This window comes from Ursus arctos, unplaced genomic scaffold (assembly GCF_023065955.2).
Source record: "Ursus arctos isolate Adak ecotype North America unplaced genomic scaffold, UrsArc2.0 scaffold_3, whole genome shotgun sequence".
In the NCBI taxonomy this organism is placed as follows: Eukaryota; Metazoa; Chordata; class Mammalia; order Carnivora; family Ursidae; genus Ursus; species Ursus arctos.
Genome location: NW_026622985.1, coordinates 52260956 through 52287738, shown reverse-complemented (window position 1 = coordinate 52287738; position 26783 = coordinate 52260956). Strand labels below are relative to the sequence as shown.

The following is a 26783-nucleotide window of genomic DNA, read 5'->3' as shown; positions in this document are numbered from 1 at the left end:
CTTTTAAATAAAGTTTTTAATTTAAAAACATAAATCAAGATTACAAAGTTTGAAAACTAAAAAATAGGGATTTTAACTATATTTTTAAAGAGTGCTTCGTATATATTTGTTCAAAACCCAAAATAACATACTTAATTTTTTAAAATAGCCTCAAAAAGTTAAATTGTGACAGACTGAAAACAGTTATTGTATTTTCAGGTTTTGACTAATATGAAAATAACCTCATTTGTTAGGAGAGATAAAAAGTATATACAAAATATTAAATCATAAATTTCGATAAAAGTAATATAAAGTATTTTCACTTGTTTAAATAAGTTAAAGAAACAACCAAAATGACATTTTTACTTAGTAAAAGAAGTAAATAATTTGAAAGAAAATAAACTGTATTATTATATTTAAATAAACACAAACAAGACCTATTTGAATGATGGTTTTAATTTTCCCAGTAATCTTCATGAAGGTTTTGTACTTGATGGCAATGGTGCTCTTCCTTTCTGCTTAGCAGCCTTTTCCATTTTTATCTGTAAAGTTAAAATATTTGTTGATAAAATAATTTGTAAAACACTCTAAAGACAAAAAGGTTGTACACACCTTATTTGGATTCATGTCTCATTTATCACAGCCATTTCATCCAGTTATTTAGCAGTGATTAAGCTGCTAAATTCTAAAGCCAAAATCTAACAAAAGGACCTAATTACATTTTTAAAATATGCTATGATTTCAACTTTGCTGAAGCAGTTTAATAAAAATAACGTACAGTGAATATTGCTTTGGAGAAAATAAGTTAACTCTAACTGCCACTAAAAAAATTATTTTATAAAAGCTTAAATACCTAATCTTACTTCCACTCTATGCACATTCCCTGAAGAACACACCTAATACAGCTGGATTATCTCTGGAACATGGGCTGCTTTAAGGATAATTTCCTAGAATTCTGGTTTTTACATTTCCACAGTTACCCCCCTGAAGGTTGTCCTCTAGTGTAACTGAAGCAAAGAAGCAGCTTACATACCCTAAGTTGTGGCCTTCTGACCTTTAGAAACATTTAAAGCCTTTCTACGGGAAAAAAAAGACCCCGAGAACACAAAGCCTACTTGCTTCTTACAATTCCCAGAGGTAGCACCCACTGCCCTCTCTGTGTAAGAGAAACGGAAAGAAAGTATGGGGCATGGTAGGTGGAGGGCCTCTTACCTTCTAAGGTGATAGGAATAATATCAAGAAACCAGAGGCGACTTGGTAAAACCAGTCTACCCAATCTCCTCAAATTGTAAATAACAATTTCCCAATAATAAAATTTATATATCTCACCTGTCTCATCCCAACTTTTTTCCCCTCTCTCTCCTCTGATTGGTTGGGTGCCTCACTCAAAAACCATACATTCATATCACTCTTGTATACTATGTTAGTCAACAGGTCATCTGAAGGACCCCCAAAGGAATAACTTATACTTAGGCAACGATTATAGGCTTTGACGTCACATGGAAGAGTATTTGAATCCCAACTCAACCATTTATTAACTATTTGAGGAAAGTTTTTTAACCACCAACAGTTTTCTCATTTGTAAAAAAAAAAAAAAAAAAAGTCACAGTAATATGTACTTCTCAGGGTTATTCTAAAAGTATAAATGAGATCATATATATATAATCCAGGTACTTAATAAGCAATCACCAAATGCTAGTCCCTTTTCCTCTCTCATTTAGGGCCAAGTGTTATATTTATAGTGACATCAAAAAAGAGACAAGATGCTAAGCAACCAAACAAAGAAAAAGCAGGGCTTCCTCAGTTGAAATAGTACTTAGCAAATACATCCATCTAATCTAGTGTCTGAAAAGCAAAGATACCTCCTCCTGTTCCTTTGTTTCTTTTTCAATCTCCTGACACTAACAGCAATAGCACCTCTCACCTAGTTCACACTTGATAATTGTTTCCTTAATAAAATTCTCCTTTCTTAGAGATAAGAGACCAACGGTCATCCACAAGGAAGAAAATAACTTGACCTAATATGTAAAAGACAAAATGAAGCAATCCTTTAGTAATACCTAAAAGTAATTAGTAAACTACGTTACCACAAAGGCTTCAATTATCAAAGCCAACTCACACTTTTGATTCTTCTCCACACTAAATGTGACCATTGTACCCAGATACAAGCAAAACCAGATACAGACATCGCCTTGCTTTCTAAAGGGGCCGTGACCCATCAGATTTAGCTTCCTAATCATCCCTTTTCCCTCAACAGTGCACATCTTGGTTTTTTGGAGTAAAACTCAAGTACTCACAATGCATAGAGTACAGGGAGCTCAGAGGAAGTTGTTTAGGTTTGAGCTTCTTAGTTTTTATACGTCATTAATCACACAGGCTGGAAAGTTTACAAGCTGTGTCTCACAAATCCGTAAGTCACACAAGCTGGAGAGTTATAAACGACATCTTGTAAATCCATAAACTCTAGGTCTATTTATAATAAGCAGTCTGGATTGGCCAGGTATATCCTCTAAAACAATCACTCCCTCCATTATCTTCCCACAAGCAAATACCACTGGCATGTTTTCAAGGCAGTTAGCACAACCCAGGCTTCTGGAGGAGGGAAGGAAGGAGTTCTAGAACCCTGTCCCTCATAAGCCTATGAAGGAAAAACTAAAATTCAGTGTGAACTCATGTATTCCAGGAACGGAGATCAATGCGATTAAAAGTCTAGCCGTAATGATGCTGTAAAAAGAGCCTTCTTTTTCCTCACTCTGGCCATTTCATCTTCCTCCCCTGAGATCCTACTACCTCCTCTTTCTCTTAGATGAGAGCTCTCCAGTAAGGTAGCCACTAGCCACATGTGGCCTGCTGAGCTCTTGAAATGTGGCTGGTGTGACTGAGGGAAATAATTTTAAGTTTTACTTTGGCTGAAACCAGACTTCTCTAGCCACACATGACGAACAGCTGCAATACAGGTATAGAACATTTTCATCACTGCAAGGAGTTCTATTTCTAGCTCTGCCTTAAATCATATCCAGGACTCTCCCCCTCTACTTCAAAATTCTTCACCAGGAAAACCAAGCTGAGCTCTTTGTCCCCTACCCCCTTCTTCTCCCCTTGGAAGGTGAATTCATTTAATGGTCTCCTTTGTCCACACCTTCAGTTACTCGACAAGCTACAACAAAAAGTGACAAGAGTGTCATTACTTTCCTGGCACTTATTACCTAGCTGGAGAGATAATAAACACCCACATAACAACTATAAAATAATCCTAAGGAAAACACTTTGGGAATGTACCGTGGGGCTGGATACCATCCCCCACACCTTATCAAACCAACATACTTTCATCTGGCAACAAACAAAAACAAAACTCTCAAATACGAACACTGCCATGAAAAACATCAAATGTCTAACTATATGACATGTATGAGAGTGAATATCAATTAATACATGTTTCCTTTTTCAAGTCTCCACAAATATTTATTGAAAACTTATGTACAAGGCACTGTAGTTTGTTCTGGGGAAAATATAAAGAAGAATAAAATACTGTTTATCCCCTAGGAGTTTATAGTGTGGTAGAGAACTGATGCAAATTATCATTACTGGAAGCTGGGAACACATCAATACTATAGTTGTTGAGCTCTGGGAATTCCTTAAATACATTTATATTTAGTGTTCAGTTTCTTAAAGGCTAGTGGGTAATTTTAACTTGAGTTTAGATATACCCTAAATGCACTGAGAAGAAATATTACATATTAAGAATTCAAGATACGGGGGCACCTAGGTGGCTCAGTCAGTTGAGTGTCCAACTCTTGATTTCGGCTGGGGTCATGATCTCGAGGTCTTGAGATCTAGCCCCACATTGGGTTCCTCACTCAGCGGGGCCTCTGTTTGAGATTCTCTCCCTGTCCTTTTGCCCCTCCCCCAACTTGTGTGTGCACTCACTCTTTCTCTCTAAAATAAATAAATCTTTTTTAAAAAAAAGAATTCAAAGTACATATAATTTACAAGTCTGCTGATAGCTGATGTTTATATTATTCACAATTTTATCCATATAGTCAATCTTTATGACCTTCATAAATTAACTATTGTATATCATATTATTCATTCATCCTATTTCTCTCTGAATCATTCTAAATATGTCTCAAGGTCTAACACCAGCTATAAGTAAAGACTTTATAAGTTATTTTTAATGATGATCCACAATCAATATGTAATTCTACTGTGTCTTTGTCACAAATTACATGCTTAATATAAGCAGGTATCACCACAGACTTACCCTTTCTTGGTATCGTCTTTCAAAGAAAGCCATATCATCCTCTTCAGGTCTCTTTAAGGAAGAAACTTGACTACTTGTACCTACTAATATGGAAAAAAAATTCTAAGTAATATATTTATGGAATCATAAATTCTGCTGAAATTAGAAAAAAAAAACAGAAAGAAAACTTTCCTCTTACTGGTGATTAATTTTTTATTTTTCAAACCAGAATGGTCTAAATGGTAGTTGATCCTACTACCTAACTCTTTTTTTTTTAGAGGGAGGAAGGGGCAAAAGGACGGGAAGAGAGAGAATCTCAAGCAGATTCTGCACTGAGCATGGAGTCTGACACGGGCTTCAATCCCAGGACCCTGAGATCATGACCTGAGCCAAAAATCAAGAGTCAGAGGCTTAACTGACTGAGCCACCCAGGCACCCCTACCTAATTCTTTAGAAAGCAGAGCACTGCAAGACAAAGTAATTTTTTTGGCAAACATTTTCCTAATGTGCAACTGGTTTGTATTAAATAACAACATATAGCTATTTCACACAAGAGCACACTTAGCTTTGTCCGACTACATTTTAAATTTTATAGCAAAACTAGAAATTCGTGTAACACCGTAACAGATAATGCACAAAAGTAATTACAGAAGATTTGTGCCATGGTCTGAATGTTTGTGTTCCCCTCAAATTCGTATGTTGAAATCCCAATGCCCGATGTGATGGTGTTAGGAGGTGAGGTCTTTGGGAGGCGCTTAGGTTATGAGGGTGGAGTCCTCATGAATGGTATTCGTGCTCTTATAAAAGAGACCCTACAAAGATCCCTCAACTCTTCCACTCTATGAAGACATAATGAGAAGGGGCCAGCTGCGGATTAGGAAGAGGGCCTTCACCAGAACCCAACCACGCTGGCGCCCTGATCTTGGACTTCCAGACTCCAGAACTGTGAGAAATGAATTTCTGTTGTGTATAAGCTACTCGGTCTATGGTATTTCGTTATAGCACCTCCAAAATACTACCTCCTTTGAAATTTTTCAAAACTAAAATTATTTTAGCCATTTTCCATGGTATTCACTTTTTAAAACTGTTTAGTTTGAGTTGTGAAAGGAATTTAAAATTGATTCAGGAAAGAAAACCCAGTTTTCTTTGTAGGTGCACTAAGAGCCCAGTTCCATGGAAAAGTTCACCTTCATTTCAGGTGAATGTGTTTGTTGGGTGCCTTCGTATCCAAAACAGAATATCAACCTGAACACATGTTCTAGTTTTTAAAGCATATAAATTCGCCCTCAACCAGCAACACAAAAATCATGTAACTCCAGACAATCACCACAGAGTATAACCACACTCTGTCAACTATCTAACAAAAGCCTTGTTGAGAAAAATAAGAAAAAAATACTTAGGGGGCGCCTGGGTGGCACAGCGGTTAAGCATCTGCCTTCGGCTCAGGGCCGGGATCGAGCCCCACATCAGGCTCCTCCACTATGAGCCTGCTTCTTCCTCTCCCACTCCCCCTGCTTGTGTTCCCTCTCTCGCTGGCTGTCTCTATCTCTGTCGAATAAATAAATAAAATCTTTAAAAAATATATATATTTTTCCTTGCTAAAAGGCAACCCCTTCATCACAAGAGAAACAGGAAAACTGAGATTTAGTTGTAGAAAGTGATTTCCACCAGAAACAGTTCATAGTCCATAATCTTTTAGGGTTGTACTTTTACCTGGGGCCTCTTTTTGGGGGGAGGAGTTATTTCTCATAGATGTTTGCTTAAAACAGAGAATATTCCCTATTGTCTCATAGAAGGAAAATCAGGTCTAGTCCCTAGAGAACAGGCAGGTGGTCCTCCAGGAAAGGAACCCTAATGGCTACTAGGTGACAGAGTCATTCTGCCAAGGTCAGGGGACAGAGTCAGTGACCCTCCCGCCCTGACCAGTCCGTAGTAAAAAGGCCTAACCAGGTGGGTGGGAGAGGTAGTAACTAGCTTCCAGTTAGACTCCCTAGCTCAGGAACGTCTGTGGTCTGTGTTTGAGTACGCTGGAGCTGGAGGGAGATGTTACAGAGTCTGGAGAAAGCGACTAAGAATAGGCAAGTGTGTGGGGGCACCTGGGTGGCGCAGTCGTTAAGCGTCTGCCTTCGGCTCAGGGCGTGATCCTGGCGTTCTGGGATTGAGCCCCACATCAGGCTCCTCCGCTGGGAGCCTGCTTCTTCCTAACCCACTCCCCTTGCTTGTGTTCCCTCTCTCGCTGGCTGTCTCTTATCTCTGTCGAATAAATAAATAAAATCTTTAAAAAAAAAATAGGCAAGTGTGAAAAAGATACAGGTTTCCTCCCGGGGGACCCACAGAAAGGGGGCACCACCAGTCAAGGGCAGTCCTGCACTTTTCTTTGAGAAGAGAATACACTGTGTGGGTTCTGCAGTTTTCAGGTAACAACTGAAATGATACTGAACAAGTAGAAAGTTAATTCAGTTTCCGTCCATGGTTCAGAAAACACAGAACACCTGTGTGCAAGGCAAGGCGACAGGTGCTGAAAAACAGTCAAGCTAAGATGTGACCCTGACCGGAAGGAGCCATCTAGCAGTGGCCACCAGACCCCTGCACACCATGGAGTGCTGTGTCCTCCGGGCCACGCAGAGGGAAGGACGGCTTCTGGCTGGCACCGTCAGGGAAGGCATTCCTCCATCTCTCCTCTTGGTACTCAGCGTGTCCTCTGTGCCTCTAGGTTACTGCTCGGCCTGGCCCATTCCAGGCACTTGCTCATCTTCCTTACCTTTCTTCATGGTGTGAGGAATGGAAGTTTGAGAGGATAAGATCCTGTCTCACAGGTGCCTAGTGTGTGTGGAATTGTGCTGTGGAAATGTCACTCTGTCTTGGTTTCCAGAAAGGTGGAAAAAATTGGGGGAAAGGAGAGCTAAGATGGGGTGGTAAGGGTATGGTGTCTTAGTCAGAAGGTGGGAGCGAAGTTATACCAACAAGCAGTTTTAGTACGCAGCTTAATCCAGATGATAGGAAGAGTACCAACACTGCCAAGGACCTCGAGAAGGGAGCTGGAGGCCCTCAGCCACGTAGGTTAGTCAGCAGAATCGGGAAGCTCAAATCCTTTCCTATTATCTAGTCAAGCTCAACCAGAGCGTATGAAAAAATAATGAATAACTAGAGGGTCTTCAATTTCTGGAAAGTAGAAAGATCAAGTTAACTCAGCAGCCCCCAGCAGCCCCCTCCCCCACCACTAAAACACTGAAGTTGAATGTCAGAAGCACAGAGAAAGTTTTGGATATCTTCTTTAACTGTGTTTTTGGCCTTTTGGTCCGTAAGCGATCGCGATGGAGAGAGATGCTATCCCAAAGGGGAAAGTTTGTAGGAACCAGAGTAGTTGAGCCCGACCGTCCCTGATGCCTTTAGACTCGCACGAAATCGTGGCTACAAGGACTCTCCCGCGTGAGTCAGCCACGCAAGTCAGTGGCCACCATGTAGGACGGTCTGATGATGGTCCACCAGGTCCTGAGTGAAGAGGCCCCGTGGCCCAAGGCTCTGACAAGGGATACTCTGAGGCCAGAAGACAACCCACACGAAATAGTCCAGCACCAGGACGGTGACGAGAGAGAGCAAACGTCTGGCTGGACGGAAGCAGGCGAAAAAAGCCCTGCCAGCCTCAGACTTCATCACCACCATCTTGAAAGATCTACACCCTGAGCCTTGGGACGGGGAACCGTCTCCGTCTCCGTCTCCGTCCCCTCCCCCATACCGAGAAGGCCTGGGTAACCGGTTTTTCAGGACCGCGGGCAGACCACTGCGCCTGCGTCTTCTGAAAAAAAGTTCTTAAGGACCTTGCGTCACTGCATCATTGAGTGTCAAACTATAGAGACATCTTTAAAATCCAGCACTGGTATAACTTTCATTAGCACTGAGGAACCTGTAATAATACAATGAGTATCTTTCTAATAATGGAAAGTGTTTAACTGATCACACCTTCCCCTGTGCCTTGGCTGCCACTACGCTCAGTCAAAACTGAAGCTTAATTACGTGAGCAGCAATTACAACCACCTTGAAAGTTGACACAACGGTGTCCTTTTTCTTGGTTTTGATTTCTTCTATCTATATTTGAACATTACTTTGTTGAGTGTTGTTTGTGTAAGCAGCCCTAAAATCCCTTGTGGAGAAAGTCAGGGTACGTGAAAAGGTTGTATGAAAATACAAATAAAAAGAAAATTCTCATTTAAGAATATTTGTAAATATTAAATACCTAATGCATCATAAAAAATCCTTCTTCAATGTTTTTTTCTTGTTTTAATACAGGAAATAGAATACTAGTGCTTAAAAATGAATATAATTCATATATATGTATAATGCATATTTATAATTTATAAGTATATGTATAATTTATAAATGACAAAACCTTGCTAACCTATACTTATCACCAGATTACATCCTGCTTGGGAGAGCCACTAGAGGACTCTTATTCAGCCATCAAAGCAATAACGTGTAAGGTTTTAAAACTTTAAATTATTATGTTACTAGAATCCTCATAATACTCAGATTTAGCAATTTTCAAAAAAAAGATGTTTCTTGCTTTTTCTCAGTACAAGGCCAATATAAAAATAAAAGGATAACCAAATTGTGGTAATGTTGAGGGAAAAAATCTAGAAAAATGAATCAATCTACATTCTTATTTACTACATCCAAAAATATCTGTCAGTTTAATTTCATTACCATCTGTCAGTGTTTCTGGAGAAGAACTAGATGATGCCTGAAATGCTTTTAGAAATGGGTGGTCCATGGCTGTAACTGGAGAGTCTAAAAATTCAATTGAAGGTGCACCTAAGAAAAAAATATATGAAGAATGAAAATTAAATCTCCATTTGTTAGGATACAAAACAGCTATTTTAATGCAAAATAAATTAGAACCTCAGCAGAATAATTAGAAAAAAACTTTCTATAAAAAAGAAATTTTTATTTAGATTTTTATCTGTCATATAAAGTAAAGGGAATTAGGTAAAAAGTATGTTTGTGCTTCTCAGAGATCTTTTTTCACAGAAAAAAAATTATGCATGAATGTAACTATGACAAAGAGGTACAAAACCTTAATATAGTCACAAAAACATTCAAAAGCAAGACATTCATGACAAAGAACCTGTAGTTGAATAGGGCAGAATAACTGTATTTTTACTCTGTTCCTCACTGGGAAACCATCTCAAAACAAAGTATGAAAAATTCAATGAAATGAGGAAACATCCACATCCCCACACCACAAAGTTACAAAGACCAGCTGCTAAATACATTGACTTTTGGACCAAAAGGAAGGAAGCTGCGGAGAAAATTTATAAGTGCTCTGTCTTCTTCACAAACCACCACCTCTCCTACATCCCTCTCCCATACAGCGGATAGAGGAAGGAAATAAACTTTTAATCTTATTTGGTTTTTAAAATGAGTCCTTTCTTATAACCTAAACAGTGTGGGACAATTGCTCATTCTTTCAGCTTCCTGCCCACTCCTTCCCAGCTCCTCTCTCCTGGGGCTGTAGGGAATATAAGAGAAGGAGCTCAGGTCCACTGAGGTCCTTGTGCTGTGCTCTCAAATGCTCAAGGCTGGTAAGTGGTGATTTCATCTCGCAGTTTGGTAGGGCCTGACACTTGCTCTCACTGGAAGTACAGACCCCTCGATGCCTGCCACTTCCGCTACTGAATCCCCCAGAGCTCAGAGGACCCACCTCTAGCTCTGCTCAGGATCCCCTTGCTATGACAAATGTCATGGCAGGTCTACTGCCTTACCGCTCAGTTGCCTTCCAACCCACCCACTAGGAGCTGGGCATTATGGACTCCTTCTGCATCATAAAGGAACCAAATCAGCAAATTGTCATCTCTGTCCAGGACTCTACATGGCTAGTAGAGCAGATGTCCCTCGGCCCCAGGCTCCCCTACATCTGAAATCAAGACAAAGACATCTTGTTTCCTCTCCTCATGCTCACCTTTCCTCACCCCACCTTCCCTCAGGGGCCAAAAGAGGGAGGTTTTCTCTCTTTCTGTTATAAAGTGGTAAAATACTAGAAGGCACTAGAAGGCAAAGATGCGAGCTATTCCCACTGTTACTTAGCACTGTTCTGTAAGTACGAGCCCTTGTAATTAGTCAAGAGTAAGAGCCAGAAATACTGGAAAAGGCAAAAATACCACGATTTACAACATCAACCAAACATTTATTTTAAACTCTAAGATTGAGAAATAAATGACTGGTAACAAGAGCAACATAAGACATTAGCTTTTTTTTACAAACAAATAATAATGAGCTAGAAAATATAAAAGGAAAAAACCCTATGTATGATAGCTATAAAAAATGAAATATGCACAAATTAAGAAAATTAAGAAAAATGAAATACCCAGAAAAAAATTAAGAAAATTAAGAAATGGATTGAGGACTTTCATGAAGATAGCTTCAGAATTCCACTAAGCTACACAGAAGACAAAAGCAGAGACTTAACATTTTAAAATATCAATTCTTCCTACATTAATCTATACATTCAATATGATATCAACTAAATAAGAGAATGTTTTTATAAAAATAGAAGGTTTTGTAATGATAGAATGTTGTCAAAAACTAATGCCAAAGTTCTGAAAAAATCAGAGAGTAAGACTAAGTCAGGAAAATTCTTAAGTAATGAAATGAAGTCATAATTATTAATTTATTATAAAGTTGTAGTATTGAAAACAGCATGGTAGCTGCACAGAAATGGACAACAATGAGGCAGACCAATTGGCAGGGGACAATTTCAGGACAGAGCCCAACCCTATCACTTACTAGCTGAATAACAAAGAACAAGATGTTGTACTTCTCTGTGCTGAGTTTCCTTATCTGTAAAATAAGAGGAGTAAGAGCACCTAACTCAGTTATTGTGAGGGCTAAATGAGTTAACAGATGTAAACAGGCTGGAAAGACTCGTGGAAGCACAAAGCTGCAATCACCATCAGCATCATTATTATCATTATTTTTTGCCATTGGGAACTGGATTTTCTGAAACTGTTCCATGGGCTTAACACAATCATGCAGCCATAAAAATTTAAAAATGATCTATTTATGGAATTTAACAAGCTAGCTGTAAAATAACCTAGAAGAGAAAATACATAGATATACCAGAGGAATCTTGGGGGGAAAAAAAAAAACCACAAACAGGAGGCATTTACCGAAAGGTTAGTATACAGAATATATAAGACCTCCTACAAATAAATGAGAAAAGACAAAAACATGAAAGTGAACAAAGTCTATAACAGACAAGTCACCGAAAGTAAAACAGCCAATAAATACGAGAAGACTCTCATCTCACTAATAACAGGGAAATCAGACTGAAACAATAACACTTTCACAGGTCAAACTGACAAAAAATTGGGTTTGACGATATCAATGATCAGCATAAATGTGAGAAACAGGGAAGCTAAGAAATCTACAGGAAGTATGAACAAGTACAGCATTTTTGGAAGGCAATTATGATAGAATGTATTAACAAAATTTCACACACTTCAACCCAACAATCCTACTTCTCTGTATCTACCTTAGGGTCAGATTTCTGTAGCATATAAGGAAGCAAGTTCAAGGATGTTTTTGGCAGGACTAGTTGTAAAGGAAAAAAAAAAAAAAATTGGAAACAATCTAAATGCCATGAACGAGGTTTAGAAAAACTGACAGAATAGCTCAAAAAACCTGATAAATTGACAGCGTGGAATATTATGCAGGGGTTTAAAAGAATTAAATAGATTTGTGTGTTCTGATCTGGTATGACAGGACTTCAAATTTTTTCCAAGTTAAAAACTATACAAATATAAGCTAAAAAAGAAAAATGAATCATCAATTGATGACAGCAAATTACCCTCTGGGAAAGAATCTGGGGTAAAGAGAAGTGTTCAAGGGGCCTTACAATACTTCATTTCTATTGTTTGAATCTTTTACAAGAAAATATTCATTTATATGTATGTAATTTTTGTACTGAAAAAAATTGAATACAAAAAAATACATACACATAGAAGTATTTAAAGTGGATAGGAACCATATTCTTTTCCCCAATCCTATTCAACTTCAGAAGAACCCAAAAAGAAAAAAAAGAAAAAGAATCCAGCTACCTTCAATAGTTCAAGATACATCCAACTGAACTTTTTCCTATATTACTTAAAACTTTCATGTATGCAGGCAGTGTGTGCATACATTGTTATAAATGTGATAACACGTATACATGTGCACACACAGACATAAGCCTGTTTCTAAAATGAGATGGCTATAATGGCAAAAAAAAATTACATACAATAGGGCAACAGGTAAAGTGTATCATATCAAATCAAAGAAATACTCAGTTATTACAAACTACAAGGTTGTGGGTTGGGATTTGGGTGCAAGTATTGGGGTAGGAATGATCTTTTTCCTTATGTTTTCTAGAATGACCATATATTGTATAGTGGCAATGAAACCTTTATAAAAAAATAAAAATCAAATGAGAGAATGTTTTCTGGAAAAAACTAAAGAATATATAGTGTGAAACAAATATAGGGTTTCACTATCATCAGCACACATAAAAACAGTATGACAAGCTCGCATTGCATAGATCATCACTTACCAATCCCACTGTCATCTAATCGCATGTAGCCTTCCGCCAGTGAGCTGAAGCCTGTTAAGCCTCCCATTGCTGCACAGGGAACATCCTGTCCCACTGGCTTTCCCTGAGCCAGTCTTTCTTGCTTAGTTTCCACGACTGTGTCATGAGCATATGCAGGCTGACCACAAGCACAAGTGAAGCAGCTATGGAATCCTGAACACTTGGAACCTGAATCAAGATGTAAAGGGAGTTAAAGGTCTTTAAATATAGGCACTAAACTGTCTGCCCTAAAAATGCTCAGCTTGGCCACAATCACCTGAATCTGGATCCCTCCTTATATGCTGTCCTCTGGCCTCTAAAACTCTAGCCTCCAGCCCCTGAACTCCCTCCCAGCCACTGCTCTTACTTCTAGAAAATGCTGAAGTGTAAGGTAAGTGAAGGTAAGGTAAGGTATGTACCAGGAAAAAAGTATTGGAAAAACCAACAAGGACTGAAAGAAATTGGGTTAAGGCTGGAAAGCCAGGAAATGTAGGCCCTCTCCTCAAATACGGAGTTAAAAGCAGGCGTGGACAGCCCAGTGGTAGGACCAGGTGAAGAGATAAAGTGGAGGCCTCCCTGTGGATTAATGCCCCATAAAAGCCTTATAGGAAAGCCAACCCATGACACAGAAAGGACACAATGGAATATTGTTTAACAATAAAGAGCAAAGAAGTACTGATACATGCTACAACATGAATGACTCATAAACATTATGCACAGTGAAAGAAGCCAGTCACAAAAGGTTACATATTCTATGATTCCATTTATATGAAATGTCTAGAATAGGCAAGTCCATATAGATAGGAAGTAATTATTGGTTACCTAGGGCTGGGGGGGAAGAAGGAATAAGGAATGACTACTAATGGATATGGAGTTTCTTTCGGGCGTGATGAAAATGTTCTAAAATTGTGGTGATGGCTGTACAATTCTATGAGTATATTAAAAACCACTAAACTGAACCCTTGGAATGGATAAGTTCTACGGTATGTGAATTCTATCTTAATAAAAGTGTTATATATGAAAAAAAAAAAAAACATTGAAGAGGAGGCCAGAATACACCATTAACAAAATTTTACACTCACACTTCTAAAAAAATGTGTATGGGAACCAAGGCACATAATAAATAAGTTTTATCCAACTACTTCCACACTAAACCAGTGAAATACATTTATTCCTGCCACTGTCATTAAAAATATTTTATAACATATTTCAATTCCAATTACTATGAAAATTAGAATAACTATCTCCTGAAGAAAATACTGAACTAATGCCCTACCTATGTCAAGGGGTTTTTAAAAGGACGGTCAAGTGAAAGGGAATATAGGATGGGGGCTGGGATTTGGGTACAGGTATTGAGGTAAGGGGTGCTGTCACATAGAAAGTTAAAATTGTTATGTCACCTTTTGCTTGTCCCATCAGCCTATGTTTTAGGCAATAACATACGTAACCTACAAGCAAATTATAAAAATTTTTTTCAACTTATCAGATCCTTTTTTAACCTCTCCAAAGAATTCAGTTGATAAAATTCCCATTCAAAAATTTAAATCTGGTGGGGGGGGGGAATGGGATAGGCCGGTAATGGGTAGTAAGGAGGGCATGTATTGCATGGTGCACTGGGTGTTATACACAACTAATGAATCATCGAGCCTTACATCGGAAACCGGGGATGTACTGTATGGTGACTAACATAATATAATAAAAAATCATTATAAAAAAAAAATTTAAATCTGGGGCACCCTCAGTAGCGCACACAACTCTAAATCTCAGGGTTGTGAGTTCCAGCCCCCTGTTGGGCATAGAGCCTATTTAAAAAATAAATAAACTAAAATTTAAATCAAATCACATCTAGGTATTCTTTAAAATCTGTAACTATCATTTAACTTATTTGAATTCCATGAGATTAGGGCTTATGATTGCAAAACATACAAATAACTCAAAGTTATTCCATAAAATAACATTTTAGAGTAATTGTCCATCAAACTTTTCTGAGTTGTTTAATATTAACTATGCAGCTGAATAAAACTGGCACAAAGACGCATTAAATATTCAATAGAGAAAGACGAACATTCTGTCGGTGTGTTTATAATAATGTAACTCACAGGCATTGCATAGAAAGCCGGGCGCAGCGCTGTGCTGATCGGCAAAGTGCTTGCACCTGCAGCGAACGGGCCGCGCGCCGTTCAGAGGGACGTAAAGGTAAGCCCTGCACCGGCAGCCGCTCACTTGGCAAGGGAGACTAATGGGGCGCTGCTGGGGAATCGTTTCAAAGTCAGTTTTATGTTGTTTATACCTAAAAAATAAAATAAAAAGGGAAGAAATAAAAACAATGCAGGGATTGCTGGAAATTACAATCTCTATTCTGTTAAACGCAAAATTCTTCTTTTGTATTATTTTTCTGCTCTTCTTAGTAAGGCAAAAATAAACTCCCTTACAGTATTTCTGTCAGCCGGCCCACAAATTGCTTTGTAGGAAAAAAACCTTCATTCTTTTAGATTGTTATTTTTAGTTATTTAAGAAGAATTTTCACAGCAATATACAAAGAAATATAATTCCCTTAAAATACCACTAAAGATTCTTTAATATAGACGAACAACCTGAGAGTGTGGAAAAAGTTCTTTATAAAAATTCTTTTTATCAAAGCACATTACTTAAATTTATTTTCAGAGGTTTGCTATTTAAAATTGAAATGAGTTCAATAAACATATGAATGTAATTTATTTTAATATATTTAACTTTTAACTTCAAAATAAATTGTCAACATTTTTAAAGCCAAAGCTCTTTGTTAAAACACTGTAATTTTCTTAAATAGGCCACTCACTTCCTGCTCTACCCAATAAAATAATATTAAATTTATTATTCTTAATGTTAATCTAGGTAGTACAAGTTAAAATAGCAATGAGATACCATTTTTCACTTAGCAAAGAGAACCAATGTTTTTTTTAAACTATACATAATTCACAATGCTGTCAAGAGTATTATAGGAGAACCTTTTTCATTTAATGTGTCAAGAAACTTAAAAAGATCTATCCTTTCCATGGTTTGTATAATTTCACATACAGCATTTCCTAATGTATTTAATTGTCAAATCACTGTTACACACCTGAAACTAACATTATATATCAACTATACTTCAATAAAATAAAAATAAAATCATCAAATTTAATATTTTTAAAAAACCATCAAGTCAGAGTTCATTGTTCAAAGATACACCTCAAGAAAATAATTCTGTGTATAGAAAGAGTCGTGTGCATAAACATAGTACCAGCAACAGTACTTACAATAGCAATACACACACATACACACATACACAACATACTAATAAGGGAATGAATAAGTAAATCAGTAGACAACAGTTTTTAAAATTTTTAGCAGTGAAACCCCTCCTCTAAATAAAATCTCTTACAGAACCATAATATATAAAATAGATAAAAGCAGAATTGGTTAAAGCAAGGGAAAGAGCCAGAATTAAAGTCTGTCCTTCCTCTAACCTGCCCTTCCACGTGATATGCTGAGACTCACTCACAGCTCTGGGGAACACACAATGAGCACCACTGGACTAGGTAGAATATTGAACAGATATTTAAAAATCTTATTTGTGGGGGCGCCTGGGTGGCTCAGTCGGTTGAGTGTCTGCCTCTGGTTCAGGTCATGATCCCAGAGTCTAAGACCGAGCCCTTCATCAGCTCCCTGCCCAGCAGGAAGCCTGCTCCTCCCTCTCCTCCCAGCTTACACTTGCTTTCTCTCTCTCTCTCTCTCTCTCTCTCTCTCTCTAGCTCTGTCTCTCTCTCTCAAATAAATAAAATCTTTTTAAAAAATCTTATTTGTGATAACTACATAACAATGTGGAAACATATTTCTGTGACTCTGTCAAAACCTTGTTCAATATTTATATGCACATATCATTAACAACCAAATGAACTATGTAAAGAAAAAATACATGAATGTAGAAAAATGTATTGATAGCAGCTGGCTTTGGGGGGGGTGAGTTTTCTATTTTTCTCTATATTCTTCACTTACCTTAATAATAATTATAATATTTATAATAGGGAAAAATAATAGTTCAGACAGAGATCTCACTGAATGACCAGTACTGAAGAACTTTTCCACGGAAGATGCGTTGGGTTCATTTTGAAGGTTAATTCCATGCTACATAATTACACATATATGAGACTGGCATTAAAGTTGTACAAGAATAAATGATAAAACCAACACAAATTTACCAAACTCCTCTTGAACTCTGAAAGATAGCAACATAACCCTCACCCTCCATTCCTCCACAGTGTTTTCAGCTCGGGTTGCTAAATAAGTTTCAAGTCAATCTATACACGACATTACTCATCCTAGCAACTGCTTAACAACCTTTGGCAGATGGCAAGTCTGTATGTAAATAGCAACCATACAAAGTCTCTCGTGCGAGAGCCCCCAGAAACTATGAGAACAGGCCGGTTCTCCTTCCATGCTTTGCTTGGAACAGAAAGTTAAAAAGTTTGTTACCTGAAAACACATAATAGGTTCAGTGATTTTTCCAAGAAGCAGCTTTGTCCTTTTGAGCTTTACAACTGTGACCTGTGACAGCAGTAAAATGTAAAGTAGAACACAACAGACACAGCCAAATGCACCCCTCGGGTACAGGCTATACACACCGGTGACTGGAGCCTCCTGCATTTTCCTTCCTCCGTGTGCCTTACTTGGAAAAGGACCATTTGTAATAAAAAGCTGTGTGCTTGTATTTTTGTGTGTCTAAAGAAAGGTATCAACACAACACGTTTCTTAAAGTACAAAGGGAGATTAGGAAATCGAAGGAGAAATGCTTCTATTTGTAGGTCGGTAACCTGTTCAGTGTGGGTCAACTCAAGCAACTCTTAAAGCAATTTTGCATTCCGATGACCCATCCTTTACTAACTTATCCAGTCATGGGAGAAGTAGACCCCTGGCAAAGCGGCAGGGGCACCCATCTTTTTTACCAACTGCAAAAGAAGAGATGCTTAGGGTGATGGACTCCATAATGAGTTTTAATAGGATATAAGAGACATTTTTAATTATAGCAAAAAAATAAAAAAAAACCACTTTAGACAATTTCTAGGGTATTATATAAAAGCCCACTTTTAAATATTTCTCAATTATCACAAGAAATGTTCTTTATAAAAGGAAGATACGCTCTGCTACAGTTTTATATTTCCTAATCACCAGAAAACTTAGCAATATCTTACCTATGTGTACAAAAACACAGTGTCTCTGGACCCACAAGCTTACAATCCATTCCAGCTGGTGATCGCCAACTCACAAATAATCTGTTCTGTAAGCGCATAGGTAATACTTTTTTTTTGTATTCTTCATATTCTTCAGGAGTAAAAAGTTTCCCTCCATCGTCCTCACCGACAATTCTACAACAAAAAACTTCTCTTAAGCCTTGAATATTTATTTTCCAGGTCAAAAATACTAAACTCTAAAATTAAACTATACTTGCATAGCCAAAAGAAATGCTGCTTCAGATTTGATTTTTTCCCTCAGGCTTACGTTAATAGCAAAATTACACACAACAGGAATAAAGCTTTTGCTTCCCAAGTAAAAGATGATGATAAATAAAAGTCAATGAACGCATGACATCTGACTTTACTGATCCAGGTTTACCACCGGACAATCACCACAAATTCAATCTCGGTTTCACCTCTGATTCTGAAGCACACATGTTCATTCTTTAAAAGAGTCTAAACTGCTAAAAATTCTAATATTTTCCTCCTTTAAAAATAGTACTCCCCCCAAAAAACAATAATACAAAAAACATCATCACAGAAGACAACATGGGTAATGCGAACCCAACCCTGGCCAGGAGTTTAAACCCACAAATACCCTTGGATCTGCACAAGCTCAAACCCACATCTATCTTGAGTACTCATCATTCAATTCCAAAACTTCGACTTCAAAGTTTTATGGGAAGAATTAAGCCACCACTATTTCTTAATTTCTGAAGAAATTAAGAGTTAGCCTCCCTAGAGAAAAAGGAAACACAAGTAAAAGAATTTGTTCAGAATTTAAGAAATTTCTCCTTGAAAATATTGCCCCTTAAAAGTCATGAAAGATGTTGTTTGTAGAATGCTATTTAATTTTTTGTGCAATCCATACCTTTTTCCACACTTTCAAGCCTTTAGCTGAGGTAGATAAATAAAACCAACTGAGGAGCTATGAAACTATCACAACTGTCTTCCTTACTTAAATAATTTAGATACACAATAGTAAAAAAAAGAAAAAAGAAAACAAAAAACAAAGGGCATTTTATTTTTTATTTTTTTTTTAAAGATTTTATTTTTTTATTTATTTATTCGACAGAGATAGAGACAGCCAGCGAGAGAGGGAACACAAGCAGGGGGAGTGGGAGAGGAAGAAGCAGGCTCATAGGGGAAGAGCCTGATGTGGGGCTCGATCCCACAACGCCGGGATCACGCCCTGAGCCGAAGGCAGACGCTCAACCGCTGTGCCACCCAGGCGCACCCAAAGGGCATTTTATTCTGGGAAAAGTTTTGGATCATTTCACATTGTATGACATTATAACAGCTACCATGTACTGGGGGGGAAGATCAATACAGATCTTTAAAGATAGCGATTATTTGTATTTGACTGCTAAACCAGTACAGCTCAGAGTTACAGTAGTTACAGAATCCGCAAGGGATCTAGTTCAAATGCAGATTCAGGTTAATAGGTCTGGAGTGGGACTGAGAGCCTGCATTTCTAACAAGATCCCAGGTGATGCCTGCACGGCTGGTCCATGATTACTACAATTTGAGTAGCAAGGCTCTTTTACAGTGAACCGTTCCAGGTTATTTATGTTTGCAAAAATAATTTTCCACCAGATCCTAACATTTTCTGTACCAGGCAAGAGACCACAGGTGGAGGCCCACAATCCACATATCTAACATCTAAATATCTGTTATCGATCAACACCAAGGCCCAGCAACTTGCTCCCAGGGAAAAGCCCTGGGGACCTGTAGGCTAAAGAAGCCGGCCCAGCCCTCGGTGAGCGCTGGGTGGAAACTGTTCTAGGCCCAGGACTCCTGGCCTTACCTGGACCCACCTGACCCGGGGATGAGGCTCGACCCATCAAGCTCCTCATTCTTACTTGTCTGGCTCAGAATTACTAACCATTTCTAGGTGTTACCCAAAATTATACCACCGAGACAATCAGAAGGAGTGAAGGTCAGTGATGGAATCCGCTTGCCCTAACAACGGGTGATTTGGGGCGACCACCTTTAAGCAGAGCGGTCCCTCTCAAAGCCACTGGGATTTCCCAGGCGAAGCAGTGACTGCCTCACTTCCAGTGGATATACACACATTCTTCCCCCCCCTCCGCCCCCTCCCTCCGGCCAAACCGGCCCCCCACCTCCTCCCGGACCCCGCCACCCTTGGCGCCCTCAACCCCACATCCTCCTACTATAATCTCTTCAGCAATTCCCACTCACCCAATCTCCCAACTGCCAAAAACCTTTCTTGGGAGACCGGAAGAAATAACACGTCTTCGCAGGTGCATCAGCCTTTGTCAGGGCCCAGGGCAGCGAGCCGCGTCCTCAAGCCAAAGGGGCAGCTATGTTTCCACTTCCGTGAGAGGATTTTCTCCGGAACCACCGAAACTACATCAGTCTGTCTTTCTCCTAAAACCAGCACCTCGGGGTTGGAGCACGTTTGGAAGTTCAGGACACACCCTATTACTAAACTAACGTGCAAACGACGTCTGCTATTTCTTATAAGGCCCGAGGACTCCAGGTGTAACTCTTCAATGGCCATTTAGAAAAAACAGTTGGACCTCTGCATAAATCTAAGAGTTAATAATCCGTCTTGGAAGGGGTCGAACTGGGAGAGCTCTTAAACAGCCTCGGAAGAGACGTATTAGAACTACACGTCATTACAATATTTAATTACAAAAAGACGAAACTTAAATCAAGATAAGTAAGCCTCCCTCAGCAGCCGGGGAACGGATTCCGGGAGCCGCGGGGGGAGGGCGCCGGGCCCCTGTCCGCGCCCCCCCCCCCGCCCCCGCGTTCCTCCGGCGAGGGGAACGGGGCCGGCCTGGGTTCTCCGGGCCCCGCCGAGCCGCAGCCTCACCTCCGGTACTCCAGGTACTCGTCCACGGCCGCGGCGCCGCCGGAAGGCAAGGTCAGCCGCTCCATGGCCGCGGGAGGCGAGAGGAGCCCGCCCCGCGCGGGGGCTCCCGACCTCGGAGGAGCGAGACCCGCCCCGCCGCGGCCGGCCGCGCCCCCTCCCGCCCGCCTCCCGATTGGCCGGCCCGGGGACGGCGGCGGGGGCGCGGGGCGCGCGTTGCCACCTGGCCACCTGCTCTGGGCGGGAGAAACCTTCCGTCTCCCAGCGCAGCCCACCCCACTCCGGTTGCTGTTTACCGCGGGCGCAAACCTGATGCCTCTTGCCTTTCCCGGGCCTCGCAGGTCTCCTTGAAAGGTAACAAGTGACAAGGGAGTGCAATGCCTTGAATATCACGGACGCACAGAACATGGATTATTTCTTCGTACAGAGCTTTTCGCTGATTTTGTGGCCGGACTCCCCGAATTCCCCAGAAGTGTTTTCAGTATCGGCGTTTAAAAGACTGCGATGTAAAATCAATAGCCCGGGGTGTCTGCGTCCAGTTTGGGTGGCATGGAAGCACCGTGTTCTTCCAAGGAAGTGAACAGGGGGTTTAAGAGGAAACAAGGAGAAACAATTTTTTTTACACCTTTGAAAGTATTCGCCACAAAATCTTTTTTAAAAGATTTATTTATTTATTTATTTTAGAGATAGTGCTGGGGAAGGGGCAGAAGGAGAGAGAGAGAGTCTCAAGCAGGGTCCGCGCTGAAAGGCGGAGTCCCATCCCGCTGGATCTCAGGACCCTGAGATCAGGACTTGACCCGAAACCAACAGTGCAGGCTTAACCGACTGTACCAACCAGGTGTCCCAACATAAAATCTTTTTTAAAGCTGAATTACTATGCGATTGGCTTAGCAACCCGGAAAAGGAGTAGGAAATCCCTCACTACTCAAGGAGTCCTTAAACTCTGAGGCTCCCTACAGGTCACCTTGAGGGCTCTCTACAAATTATCTCTGAGTAATAATTGGCCAACAGTAAGAAAAATAATTCGTTGAACTACAATACTTAATTTCAAAAAGTACTTTCCTGAACACTGTTCTTTAGGTCCCAAAGACAAGATATTATGTAGACAAAGTGTTTACATGCCCCCTCTTTCTTTTCAGTGTTGTTTTCCTTCCTAAAGTCAGTCCTCCTTCTCAAGGAGGTCCCAGTCCCACTTTGACATCCTCACTACTTTTTGTTACTCTCCGCCAGAATATTATCTCATAACTTGGCTTAACCAATAAACTGAAGCCTCCCAAACACGTTAGCATTTTATAGAGACAAAGAGCTTTCAGCAGTCGGATAAAGGAGTGATCCTAAAGTAGGGTTATTTTAGGGGAAGGAGCCATACTCTCCCATCACATCTTGCGGGCTGCTGCTGCCAGTTTTCTCTCTTTATGAGCTCCTACCCCTGCTTCCCCCCCTTTACTTAAGTAATCTTTCTACCCCAGCTGGGGCTGGAACTCACAACCAGGAAACGAAGAGTCACATGCTCTGTCAACTGAGCCAGCCAGGCACCCCAGCAGTCCCTGCTTTTAAGCAGCAGCTAAGCTAACATATATAAACAGCAGAAAGTGCCACACTGTGTGAGCTTATAGAGAAGTGGCAGGGAGTGTCTATGTAGGCAAGTACAAGTTAATGAGTCCAGAGGGAAATCGTTAAAATAGACTTAGTGCACCTGTGGACTCTTCCAGGAAGATGCTGGAGCAGTAAACTCTGACCAAAGAAGTCAATGAAAATATGAGACACGACAAATAAGACTATGGAACAAAATAGAAAATGTTATTCTAACCTTTTATGAAATTGACACCTTTGCTAATTAAAATAATATAGATGGTTTTGACCTCTGCTTAAAAAAAAAAAAGTATCATAGGACTATAATTTCCTCCCTGTCTTAATTGATCTAGGAAATAGGAATGGACAGAGGGACATGAAATAGGGACAATTGCCTTGGTAAGTATTAGATATTTTACATATATAGTCCTCATAAAATAAGATAGGAATTATCAGCATTTTGCAGTGCTGTGTAAGTTAAGGATGTTTTCTTCTGCAAATAATAAAATAAACCAACTGACAGTGGCCTAATTAAACAGGGGTTTTGTCGTTCTTGCTGTTGTTACTCTAAAGAAATGTTGGGTATAGGCCGTTGAAGGCATTGGTTCAGGGCATTTTCCCCGTGGTTACAAGAGATCCTGAAATCATACCCAAATTCAAGAAAGAAAGAAGGGGGCAACCAACACCAGCTATTCCTTTTTATCAAGTAAGAAAGAGTTTTCCTAGAAGCCCCTCCAAAGCCTTTTCACTTACGTGTCATTGACCAGAACTATGTCACATGGCCACTCCTAGTTATACTAAAAGAGGCTGGGAAAATGAGTACAGTACTTCAGTTTCCCAGGCTTTAGGAGAGAGGAGGTCAAGGAGAGCGTTAAAAACATAAGTATTGGTTAGTCAGACCATAAGATCTGTCATAGCTCGCCCTTTGAATTGCTTCATATCCAAGCACGCCTTTCTTCCCATGCAGGCATTTTGCAGTGAATGCATTCACCAGACCCTAAAGGAAAGCAACCCGAAGTTTCAGCCACCGATTACATCCACCTTGAAGTTTGGAGTCTCTGCAGTCTGCTCTGCCATTCACTCTTAAATGGTTTGGCAATTGATAGCTGAAAGACAAGACAGTCGTTTGTCCCCTCACCTTCCCCAAATACCCAATATTACAGTAATAAGGGTAGACTAGGATAATTACAATAAAAACTCTCACTCAGATAAGGGGAGAATGGGAAATACACAGAAAACACTAGTCCATGGCAAATACCAAATCCTACCAGGCAGCAATAGTAATGACTCCAAGTTCAGCAATGAAGAAAGTTCCCTGCATGACCCATCAGATCGGGCAGACTGATTATGCTCTCTGGAAGGATTTCCCTTATCCATCCCCTCCCAAACCCCAGTGTACCTCTTTGGAAGATATTTTTATTCTACAGCCATCTATGGCAGCATCTGATGTGGGCACTGGGGAAAGTGACTTTTCTAGGGGAACTTTCACAGTCTACTCCCCACTGGTGCAAATGCAGGATCCAGAGTATGGTAAAGGTGGAAGAATCGTGAGTTTTCCAAACAAGCTTGAGATTTTCAGGGCTACATAGTTTCCTCAAAAATAAGCAGGCTTCAAGTATTTTTCTTTCTTTCTTTTTTTAAGATTTGTTTATTTTAGAGACAGAGAGAGAGCAGGTGGGTAGGGGCAGAGGGAGAGAGAGACTCAAGCAGACTCTGCACTGAGCACACAGAGCCCAGAGCGGGTCTCGATCCCGTGACTAGGAGATCACAACCTGAGCAGAAATCAAATCCGACACTCAACCAACTTGCCACCCAGACACCCGGTTTTTCTTTCTTTTGATCAACGGTATGTATGAGTGACCACAGCCAAATAACTGCTTAGACAAAATCAATTTTTCTCCTTTTTATTTGAACTCTATTATACATACGAAAGCACATATACAACATATATGCACAGTTTAAGTTTTCGATAATAATATGAAGATCCACATAGCCATCATTCAGCTTAAGAAATAACCAATACCATGGCACACGTGGGTGGCTCAATCGGTTAAGTGGTTGCCTTCGGCTCAGGTCATGATCCTGGAGTCCCGGGATTGAGCCCCACGTTGGGGAAGGTGGTTTCATTTGTTAAAAATATTTTAGCCAACATTTTGTTCTTTAATTTAAGTAGGAAGATTGGCCCAAATAACCAACCTGCCATACTACCAGAAATGGAACGTTTCTTTTATTTTGATTTTCTGTTGTTCTCTTACCTCTTACATTGAATGCTAAGCTCAATAGTTTCCAGCATTGATTCTTGTCCAATATATACACTGAAGGCTACAAGTTTCCACCTAATTATCGTTTCATCTGGGGATGCCTGGGTGCCGCAGTCGGTTAAGTGTCCAACTCTTGGTTTCCGTTCAGGGTTGTGATCTCAGTGTCATGAGATCAAGCCTCATGTTGGGCTCTGTGCTCAGTGCAGAGTCTGCTTAAGACTCTGTCTCCCTCGCTCTTTGCCTCTTCCCCCCAAAATAAATCTTTAAGAAAAAAAGAAGACAGATGGATTCTCATATCTGCTTCTGTTTAAAAAATGATTATTGTTTCATCCGTATCTCACAAGTTTTGTTACCTAGTACTTCCATTATCATATATTTTTGACTTGTACTTTCCATTATGAATTTTTTTTTTAAGATTTTTTTTTTTTTTTTAATGTGACAGAGAGACAGCCAGCGGGAGAGGGAACACAGCAGGGGAGTGGAAGAAGCAGGCTCCCAGGGGAGTAGCCCGATGTGGGACTCGATCCCGAAGCGCCGGGATCACGCCCTGAGCCGAAGGCAGACGCTTAACGACTGCGCTACCCAGGGGCCCCCCATTATGAATTTTTTTGATGTATGAGTTATATAGATGTTTTGGAATTTTCCGAATATATATATTTTTAAACTTATCTTTTGTTACTGACTTAATTGCACTGTGGTCAGAGAATGTGGTCTGAATGATTCCTGTTTGAAATGTGTTGAGATATGCATCAGAGCTTAGTACATAGTCAGTTTTTGGATATGTTCAATATGTGCTTGAGAAGAATACATGTCCTTCAAGTCGTTTAGGAAGTATTTTTATATGTCCATTAAAATAAGCTGATTACTGGTTCAAATCTCCTGTGTCACTGATTGTCGGATTCAGCAGCTGTTGAAAGAGAAATATTAAAAGCTTTCATTCTGATGATTTGGGCAATTTCTCCTTGTAGTTGTATCAATTTTTTCCATTAATATTTAATATTTGTGTTTTTTATAATACTTCAGTATGTACCTCTAAAAAATAAAGATACTTCCTTAAAATTCCACTATAACATTATAATATTTTAAAAAATAAAATAATGCCTAATGTCCTCAAGTATCCTGTGTTAAATTTCTCTAGTTGTCTCAAATACATTGTTTCATAATTGGTTACAATCAGAATCCAAACAAGGTCCACACATTACACTTTGATACATGTCCCTGTTTTGGATACATCTTGTGTACCGTTTCAGATCTTGTTATTTTAGACAGTGCTGCACTGGCCAGTTGTGTGGGGCCTTCAGCCTGCTTCACATAAGTACAACATGCCAGCCCTTAGCCCACACTTCATGCCTGTCTCTGCCTGTCCCTGGGGTTCTCTGCTCACAGCGCAGGAAACTGCTTACTCTTCACACATGTGCAAAAACCCAGACGGTCTTGTAAATGCCCTGGGGGCAAACTTCGACCCATGGGGAATGTGAGCCAATAAATATGTCTCTCTTTCTCCCCTATGGATGTTTCCGAGATGCGTTTCCTATGGCTTCTCGGAGAATCCCACAGAAGCGAGCAGTTTCCTGATCCATAACCTGCCCTACACTCTTTTTCCTTCTCTGTTTTACATCCTGTATCTCTGGATTCACAATCTCACATAAAATAGTTGCACTTTCAGGGGAACCCAGGCTAAGACAGTGTCCTCAATCTATTTTAATCTATAGATTTATCCTTCCCCCCAATTCCCCACTGTAAATGAGGACACTAGGCCTGTTTTCCTATAGCGGTTCCCACTTAAGTTTCACTAAGGGGAGCCTGGGTGGCTCAGTTGATTAAGCATCTGCCTTCAGCTCAGGTTACGATCCTGAGGTCCTGGGATTGAGCCCTGAGTGGGGCTCCCCACTCAGTGGGGAGCCTGCTTCTCCCTCTCCTTCTCCTGCTGTGCTCTCTCACTCTGTCAAGTAAACAAAATCTTTTTTTTTTAAGTTTCACTGATTATAATCCTTTGGTTATGCTTTATCTGTTCCTCTGTACTCTGTATTTCCTGTGAACT

The 26783-nt window shown here is 39.9% G+C and overlaps 1 protein-coding gene across 4 annotated transcripts; it reads right to left on the bottom strand.

Moving 5' to 3' along the window:
• FAM221A (family with sequence similarity 221 member A) lies at nucleotides 1-21028 on the bottom strand. 4 transcript variants are annotated; one of them, XM_044387161.3, is made up of 8 exons: nucleotides 20913-20998; nucleotides 20273-20461; nucleotides 18029-18202; nucleotides 14918-15108; nucleotides 12801-13007; nucleotides 8921-9028; nucleotides 4241-4323; nucleotides 1-521 (listed from the first exon to the last, which is right to left on the bottom strand). In XM_044387161.3, the coding sequence occupies exons 2-8, from the start codon at nucleotides 20338-20340 to the stop codon at nucleotides 453-455; spliced, it is 900 nt and encodes a 299-aa protein (XP_044243096.2). In that variant the 5' UTR covers nucleotides 20341-20461; nucleotides 20913-20998; the 3' UTR covers nucleotides 1-452. The 4 variants fall into 4 exon arrangements, with proteins under 4 accessions (XP_044243096.2, XP_026363452.2, XP_026363444.2 ...); XM_026507667.4 differs by lacking the exon at nucleotides 20273-20461 and having other exon boundaries at nucleotides 20913-21028; XM_026507659.4 differs by lacking the exon at nucleotides 20913-20998 and having other exon boundaries at nucleotides 20273-20804.
• Between the last annotated feature and the right edge of the window lie 5755 nt (nucleotides 21029-26783).

Bases quoted from the DNA above. Each gene is read 5' to 3' on its own strand.
- FAM221A (XM_044387161.3), bottom strand. From the start codon at position 20,340: ATGCACCTGCGAAGACGTGTTATTTCTTCCGGTCTCCCAAGAAAGGTT. The intron at 13,008-14,917 runs GTGAGTTACATT...ATCTTGATTCAG, and splicing joins CGGCTTTCTATGCAATGCCT to GTTCCAAGTGTTCAGGATTC. The intron at 9,029-12,800 runs GTAAGTGATGAT...TTTTTTTCTTAG, and splicing joins ATTAGATGACAGTGGGATTG to GTGCACCTTCAATTGAATTT.